Source organism: Dermacentor albipictus, chromosome 1 (genome assembly GCF_038994185.2).
Source record: "Dermacentor albipictus isolate Rhodes 1998 colony chromosome 1, USDA_Dalb.pri_finalv2, whole genome shotgun sequence".
Lineage (NCBI taxonomy): Eukaryota > Metazoa > Arthropoda > Arachnida > Ixodida > Ixodidae > Dermacentor > Dermacentor albipictus.
Genome location: NC_091821.1, coordinates 309,937,827 through 309,947,032, shown reverse-complemented (window position 1 = coordinate 309,947,032; position 9,206 = coordinate 309,937,827). Strand labels below are relative to the sequence as shown.

The 9,206-nt window shown below is 42.6% G+C and overlaps 1 protein-coding gene across 1 annotated transcript; it reads right to left on the bottom strand.

Moving 5' to 3' along the window:
- Positions 1–19: 19 nt before the first annotated feature.
- LOC135907014 (transmembrane protein 256 homolog) lies at positions 20–9,052 on the bottom strand. Its single transcript, XM_065438668.2, has 3 exons — positions 8,661–9,052; positions 8,049–8,170; positions 20–188 (listed from the first exon to the last, which is right to left on the bottom strand). The coding sequence occupies exons 1-3, from the start codon at positions 8,881–8,883 to the stop codon at positions 45–47; spliced, it is 489 nt and encodes a 162-aa protein (XP_065294740.1). The 5' UTR covers positions 8,884–9,052; the 3' UTR covers positions 20–44.
- Between the last annotated feature and the right edge of the window lie 154 nt (positions 9,053–9,206).

Sequence of the window (9,206 nt, the reverse complement as noted above, 5' to 3'; positions counted from 1 at the left end):
AGTGTGTGTCACATAGTAGTCCATTTCGTGCACTTTTATTTTGATCACAAGAGGATGCACAGCCAGGCCAGGATGAGCACAGTGCCACCGAAAGGGGCGCCATACTTGACGGAAGGGTTGCCTGTCAGGGCATACGCATAACACGAGCCACAAAAAAGGCCCATGCCCAACAAGAGGAGGCTGCCCACCTGCAAACGGAAAGCAAGTTGGTGTGTTTGCTGACTGGCAATGGGGTCGAGGCAGTTTGGGAAACCCATGCTTTTGTTATTCTTTCAAGGACCAGTTTCGTTATGCGTGCCGGTGTTCACTTTTACAAGCACTGCAAAACCAATCCTGAAATGGGGTCAATTCAGGATGTGACAGAAAGGACTCGTTGGCTCAGTTCGTACTTGAAGGACACAGCTGCAAACTTGCCAGTGTCATCATTAATGTTTTTCTGTCTATCTATGTGTCTTTACAGTGGCAATTCTGCCCTTCAGTTGAAGATTTTTGTAGTTTATTTTGGAACTTTACCTGCCCAGCCCTTCCACAAGCTCTAATCCTTTTTGTGAAGGTGACAACACAATGCATGGTGGCTGGGCACAGCATACCGACCACACAATAGGCTGAGCTTTCATATTTGCGACATTTATTCTCTTACATTCATGCTTACCTTGGTTTCTTTGTCTGTCACCTGTTCAGTGCCAGTAAAATTAGTCTTTTTTTTTTTTCGTCATAATTTCTTTTCATGGCTCATCACTAAATAAACTCACTTCAGGGCCCACATTTGTCAGCAATAATAAACACAGAGTTTGCTTCACTCAGTACTAGACATCAGTCTGGTCCTGGTATGACAGATTTTATCAGCAATAGCTCTTGTAGAGCTACACTGAAAGTCGTTCCTCAGTGCATTTGGAGCACTTTATGTTAAAGACAGCAAATCATGCTTTCAAAGAGAAGAGGGTGACACCTCCGTCTTTACTTGTTGAGTTTAACTGTGGTGTCCCTCTGGCCTTAAGAACAATTTATTTTAATGAAAGTGAAGACTACAATTATACTTTTGATCAGTGTATTTGGATCTGAAATATGCATATGCAGTTGACACAGAGTAGTGGAGATTTTACTGTTGCCCTGAGCTGCAATGACAGGTTTAGGAAAATAGGAATGAAATATGAAAGCCTTAATACAAGAAAAAGGGTGTCTTTTTAAAAAAAAATCTGTTGCACTGTAACTTTTCTCTGGCGAGTTACTGCGTGTCCCAAGTCTTTTGTGTCTCGTAAGACTCGTCACATTCACTCTTCCTTTCTTTAATAGTATGTCTGGTGCGCATGTTTTTTTGCTACTGTTTAAGAAGAACGTCCAGGTGAAGAAGCAATCTCAATCTGCCCATCTTTAAGTGCCGTGTTATGTAAACATTGTATATCTCCCAGCTCTTTTTCCATGTGCAGCCGCATTATCACTAGTATCCCATTTTTATAGGAAATGAAGGAAGTTGCACCTGTCCACTTGCTGGTTGAATGAACTTCAGCCAGGCATACATTGATGTTTTCTTTGCCACGTGTACAGCGCACATGCACTGCCTTTCATGGGGGCACTCTCATTGCCATCTGTACAGTACTTATTGGGCAGATGACCGGTTACCTTGTGTACATAGCAGCTTCATTGGGTTTGGGTTTACAACGGTCTCATACATTTTTGTTTCGCAACTCAAGGTACCTGTACATAGGAGACTACTAACAATCATCGAGTCTTCAGCAGTGAAGACGAGAATGAAGCGTGTCATGTACAAAGTATTAACTGCAATGTGTGCCTATGTGTCATTTCATCAAAGATTTAAGTGTGAATAGGGACTTGTTTACGCAATGTTCTGTGTGCCCTGTCTTGTCTATAGTTCTTCACCATTCCTTTCATCCCGAGCTTCGTTCTTATGGCTGCATGGAACAGTAAAAACTAATACCAAGGTAACACCACATTTTCTATTCAGTACCATGGGTCTTTCAGATTACTGTGTTTAAAGCAGCCCAAGCCATATCTTCAGCATCTTTTTTCTCGAAAAGTACAATTAGGGGGTGTGGAGATTCGGCTACACTTAAACCATGCAAATTTGTCTTTGCTAAGGTAAGCTCGCTTCAAGAGCTTGATCGAGACAAATTTAAGCGCACCCATGTTCACATCTTATCCTCGCAATTGTCTGCCTTTCATCTCGATCAGATTATCTCGAATTATCTTTCAGGCTTTGTTTCTTTTCTTTATGAATGTTGCAAGCAGCAGCATCCCTACAGGGCATGTTACTTTTTACGTAGACATTTTGGTTGGAAAACAATAAATGTTTTGCTACAAAATGCTGTTAGGAGCACATGCCATCATTGGAGACATTTCTGAATAGAAATAATGTCTTCCACCTAACATCTATAAATCAGCATTGTGCATATAGATTATACATGTTCAAAATGTGGAATGTGCTGCTTACTTCGACACCAAACAACTGTCATGACTGCCAGAACAGTGGCGCAGCTGCACGGTGGTCATTATGCCATTTTGTAGAAAAATGCCTGAATATCTTGTGTATGTGCTAAGAATTTGGACCGCAAAACTTTACAGGACATGAAATCTGAGAAAAAGCTGTACACCTGCGCAGCGTCACAACATAGCCCAGTATTCGCATTTACAGCCTTCCCTTATGTGAGCAACACTGTGATGTTTGGTTTTGCTGACTACTGTTAGTATTCGCATTTACAGCCTTCCCTAGTTTATGTGAGCAACACTGTGATGTTTGGTTTTGCTGACTACTGTTACAGGCTGCTCTGAAATTGAACATTTTCTGAGATCCCGTGGTCCGTAAACTTTTGTGGTTGACTGTACATAAAGATGTAAAATTTTTCTTGCGCACCGTGTGCTGGCTTATGGGCTCGTCCGTCTAAGTTTGAGACGAAAAAAAAATGGCATTCAGTTTCTGCATACTTTTCTATAACATAAGACAACAACCAGGATATACTGACTGTAGTCATGTTAAAGAAGCTTTTTATACTATTTTCACCGCCCTCCCATGGGTGCTGCCATGTTTGATCATGTGGTGACGGGCCTATTGTTTGCCTCTGCTGTCTCTGCTTACAACGGCTGCGCACGATGCCGGTGTGGCACAGCAATCCATTGTTGCGGAATTAGTAGCTGACAATGCTTATGAATGGCACAAAACTTTTGCCAAAGCTTCAGAAGACATGTAAATGTTGCATATCTGTCCTTTCGAGCTCATTACGCCTTGTCCAAATGGTGAAAGCGTAGCCATACAGTCGTCAGCTAGAAATTGTTTTCCATGGATATAGTGGTATGTATTTCCTTAAAAATAATTTATAGCCAATGTCTTTGAAGCCACAGGTTGCCATGTGTTTGGTTTAATATCACCTTCGGTGCAATTTCATTACCTTATTTACTTTCTACGTCATCGCATGTGAATGTGCCAATTGCGCTAGATTTCTTCATGCCATGCTCCGAACTTAAAACATTTACGTTTTGAAATTTTCTAGTAGCTTACTGAAAATATGCAATATTATTTGTCACTCCTTTACGCTGTGGCTTGTGACAAAATGTTCAGCTTCTAACACTCCTGAGCAACATTTGTAACCCCCATTCATTTGTCGACATAATCTCTAACTAATGCACTTATATCTAATACTGCGAGTCTCATTCGGTTTCAGTGAATGGGGTCCAATGTTGCTGGAGACCAGAAAATAAATATTTACAAGCGCGAGCAAGTGTACACTAAATTTTCAGTGCTATCCGGCCATCATATAGTTATGGGAAATTTGCCTTTGGTAAAAATAATTGCAAAATTGTTTAGCCACTGCAATGTCATTTTGCCACAGCAAAACCTTGATTTGAGCGAGATGATAGATTGACATTTTATTGCGGGGTTGTGGTGCAAAGAAACGTCCTGGGAGGACAGTAGCTACAACAAAGCAGAGTTGACCGAACACCATTAACAAGTGGTACATCTTTTTTTGGTGCTTCTCTATTGTGAATACGAAACACTGCGAGCCGATTAGATTTTAGTACAAAGATCCATTTGAGAATGCCAGTTGTCAGTCCACTGATTATGAAGCAGTCTTACTCAAATGCGTATGCATGCAGCATATTTAGCAGATCTTTAAAGATAATTGTGCTTTAGCATCCTCAAACTTCACAGTGGATTACGAGGGATGCAGTAGTGTTGGGGCTCCAGGTTTGTTTCGACCATCTGGTGTTCATTAACGTGCACCTAAAGCTAAGTACAGGAGCGTTTTTGCATTCCACCCCTCTCGGAACACGACTGGGAATCGAACTGTGGCAAAGGCTACATGGCACTTCTCGAGGCAGCGCATGGCAAGGTGCGGTGCAAGCGCCATCTGTTTATAGTGAGCGAACAAACCGATGGAAAGGGTGCGCAGGCTCCTAAAAGAATCCCAATGCATCATACCTCTGGAGAAAAAGGAATGTGAAGAGAAGATGGACTGAGGCTTACAAATTATACAAGGATGTCTCAGACTGTTTTAATTAGTGACTGTACAAATAGGTTTTCGTGGTCATTATTATAAGCGCTACGTGCAGCTGATATGCCAGGCCTGTGTCGCATGCTTCCTACAGTGTGCAGTGTTCCTTAAGACAATTTACACAAACTGTCCTGTATGTCTAGTCTCTGCAAAATTTCAGTACTATTTGAGCAGCTGTAAGCTTTTGTATAAGAACGCTGACTTTTTTAATATACATTACCATTTACTTAGCAGAATAAATCAGTTTAAAGTCATTGTTTGTTCACACCCATCAGGCTGTGCCACAGTCACAGAAAAATTTTGAGCCAACTGTCACAGCTTATGCCACATACGCTGTTGTTAGATATATTTTTTATACATTGTTCAAATGATTCTTGGTCTTATTATTGCTCACAAGAAATTATGAAGTGCTTTCACGCCAACTGCACGCTGAACTCTTGGCAAGCTCGATTGGACTGCCTGAAAAGGGTGAGCCATTTGCTGCCCATAGGCTTCACACTAAGAGGAAAAGCTGATTTGTTCACCTCACAATAGTAGTGCGACACAGAAAGGAGCACCTTTAGTGAAATGCCCACTCTTGGATGCAACAAAATTTAGCATTCATATGCATGTCGTAGGGAATTGTAATTATTTCTAGTAGTCGACGAGTAGAAACAATTGGTTTATGGGAATAACCAAATGGTGTTGCTTTCAGTATACTAGGAACATTTAAACCTAAATAGGATCTCAGTCTGTGGTTTTATTAATACATATCAATGTTTTCTACCTGTCACCAAGACACTTACTGCTGTGAGACATCACTTGACCAAGCCACTAAACACAATGGAAGGACGAGCAGGGCTTCACTGTATTTGTTCAGGTAAGCACACACACAAGAACCACTCCAGAACTTGCTCTGATAACTACCAACCAGGGGCAAATGTCGACATGTCTTTAATCACTGCCCTCGCTTGATTCTTAAAACTTTATGCTTGCATTTTACCATGACAAACAGAGGTGATAGCCGCTGCACATCAACCACACAAAGTTGCCTCACAAGGCTTATTATACCATGACTATGGTTCTGTGTTTTCTGAAGTTATTTCGGGGCAGAACAGGAGGGCGCTCTTTGGAGTTTATCCTTTAAATAATCGGAGTTTATTGTTGCCTGCTTTTACAGCGCAATGAAATGTGGAGTTATTGCCCTTTGTAGCATTATCAACCTTTTCTTTGGCCCACACACAAAAAATAGCCGGCAGTGTTGCAGAAAAGAAGAAAAAAGGGGGAGGGGGGTAGAATCAGTATAGCCACAGAAATATTTTTCTTACAGGCAATATTTACAAAAGCAGAAGGGTTTTGTTTTACTGAAAGGCAGGTGGTGCAAACACCGACACAAGAAGGAACGGAGGTGTAGAAATGTGGAAAGGTAGGCGTCTCCTCGTCTACAATGTCAAGCATACAGTCAAGGTCCGTCCAAAGGTTTTTGCAGATGAGTCATTTCATCGACTTAGCAGCAGCTGCAGGTGCACAGTAGAAAATGGTACACACCATGCAAGAGAGTGCTCAGCTTCTAGTTTCTTAATTTAAGAGCAGTTCATTTCAATTATTCATAAGGAAATTTTGTTTGATGGCCAGGTTGTTGTGCATTTATTGCCACGACAAATACCTTGACGTTCTCACCTTTTTCTGTGAAAGTAGACCCACCATATTCATGTGATCATAACTGAGGATGCCTAAATTCCAACTTTTTCATATAAATCTAAATCTACTTTTACCGGAGGGTGTTCTTTAAAATTTTATTTTACTAATCAGAAATTACAGAACCCTAACTATAATATTCTCATGCTAGGTTTCATAGCAGCACTGCTTTCGATGCAGCTGCACAGTCCTTGTAGGTGGTGTCAAGCTCATATTTTGCTGCAGTCTTTTTCTCTTCCAATTTGCACCCATGACATGCGCATCCCTTTTATACTTCATCGCAATTACCATACACTCTCCTCTCAGTTGCCAACTGCTCGGAGCAGTGCAATAGTGCTCGGAGCAGTGCAGTGCCTCTCTCCTAACTGCTTTGCATTAACTTATTCCTAGGGGCAATGGATGCAGCAGCTGCTGAAAAGAAGTCGCCATATGCAGGGATGCGCATATTTCATTTGCACTGTTCTAAAAAATATTTTGCTCTTGCTGCTGCACTGTTCTTGTTCAAATTTTGCAGAAAGAAAGATTGAATTTTGTAGTCTAAGTTGTTCAGTGCAACACTTGGCACAATTAATTGCCTGGTTTTTAAGAATAATTATGCAAGGTTTCCTTTGTTATGTGGATGTAAGCCACTGCTGTGACGGTGTTAGCATAAATTGTGTCGCTGCCTGCCAGCAGCTGCAGCTGGTAGCCGCTCAGGGTTGGTTGCCACGTGTTGCCCCTCAGAACATGCAAGCCTGAAACGCCTTAGCAGGTTGGAAAATGGGTTTCGTCTTTGCTGTGCCAGTGAAACAAACTTTGCCAAGACCGACAATATGATTGCTCTGCTGCTCTTATCTGAACAGCTGACTGTATATCTCTATCTCCAGCTTATCTTGTTTTCACATGGTGCTGACTTGAAGCAGTCGCGCGGTCCACTAGAGAGTTGTACAATTGATTTGCGGATGACGAAACAAATGTGTGAAGCGCATTTTAATAGCCAGTTATTCTAGACACTAGCATGACCAGAAATAACTTTTGACACACAAATTTCCGCACAGTCTCGGTGCTTACAATTTGCTTGTTTTTTGCCATTGCCAATTGAAATGTATCATTTGTGACAAATTTCAGCAGACAAATGAGCTAAGCATGCACAAGGGACGGAAATGGCAATTTATGTTAACACAGTCTCACTTCTGGAACCACACTTCTCATGTGAGCAAAAAATACTTCAAAACTGACAAAATTGCCACATGCTTAAGGCAACAGCACTCCTTTACACAGTAACCCACATTAGGAAGGTTTGGCATTTACTGTCCAAGGAACTTGTGTGTTAATTTGTGCATTGACAGGCACCATTTCATGAACTTGTTCATTTCAGTGCGCAATGTAGAATCCTGTTGTAGCACCATCTTGCAGTGAAAGTACCATTAGCTAGCTCTTTCATTGACAAATTCTAAAGACTCAATTTCAAGAATCAAGCTGTAAACTTGGGCTCTTCACAAATTTGTTTCCCAGTCAGCATAGGCCTTTCGTCACAAATGGAATGTGTAGAAAATTCCTGGAAACAGTGACATGTTTCCCACGTTAGCATATATTGTGTGCTAAATTAGCCCCCTTCTTAAATTGCCCCCCCCCCCTTTGTTTTTAAGTATCAATGACCCTAACATCTTGCAATTGTCACGACTGGTTATTGCGTTCAAAAGTACTGAAACCATAATTTAACAACCCGCCGTACTTTATCATGGCAGCAAGTTCACACATGCTACGCGATTGGGCAAGACTGGAGCTGACAAGGGTCTACAGCACGTGTGCGTGACCAATGCCTTGGCGTGACACAACGACACTGTGCTCATTAATACTTTTGTTGTATGCAGCAACTGCACTAACCAGTGCTGGACGTCTTGTTAGCGGGACACCCAGCAGTGCCAGCGTGTGCAGGAAGTGGTAGTGGTTGGCACGGTCGTATGCCTCCTTCAGCTCTTCTGGTACGTCGTCGCGCTTGAACAGGGCTGCACGACAGAGGAATTGTGAATCAGACTGCTTTAGCGGGAGGCTGCCACGTCAATTTCGCGCGATTGTCTACAACCGTTGCGACTCGCAACGCCGAACATCGGCGGCTCGTTGGTTTTAAAAAATGCGCGTCGTTTTTTTTTTTTTTTTAATATACGTGTCTGTACTATTTTCTATTCTCGTTTGCTACGCAATGCGAAGGAAGCAAGCCTTGTACGATCTGTTAGTTCAGTTACTGAAGCAGAGCGACAGATGAATATGTATAATCACACGAAATTTCTTTTGAGCAATCGCTGGAAGGAAAAGGGGGGCATGGCTGCCCGACGGTAATTTTCAGTATACATTCCCTGCTCGGCAGCTGAGCCCTAAGTGCAACATTACGTCATATAAATTGCACGAGGTGCACTGCTCGGCTCCCCTCTCGTGGAGCTGCCGGGTCGCGATCGAAGGTTATACCGTACCAAAGTGCGTCGTTCGCACGCTGCCTACCGTGTGCGCCGTATGCACCAAGGGCGACGGCTAGTGCGCCTGACAGTCCCGCAAGCCGCACGAAGACACCGCCACTCTTGACGAGCTGACACGCCCACGAGGGCGGCTTCGAGAGTTCGTGCGGAGAGCTTGCAGGGGACAGCGGTCCGTGCGCGTAGCCGCGCACATACCGCGTAACGAAGTTGTCTGTCATTGCGTCCGACACGTACTTGATGAAATTCATAGTGGGCTGTGCGGCGATTTGCTTTAGTTCTTCTGCACGTTCTGCACACCACCCGTACACTGTGCGATTCCTCTAATGACCGTCTCGTGTACACTGTTCACACAAGCTCCTCACATTCAACTCGCACCAGCTGTTTCCGGACACTGTTCGGATTCACATTTCTCCCTTATCCCATGTAATCCCTTTGCGGTGATTGCGAATCTAATTATATTGTTCCTAAAAATCACGATGTTTCATTTTAACGTTACTTTTCTTTTTTTTTTACATAAATGTGCAACAATTGGCAATTTTTACGTTGTTTGAACAAATCGGAGAACGTGAGC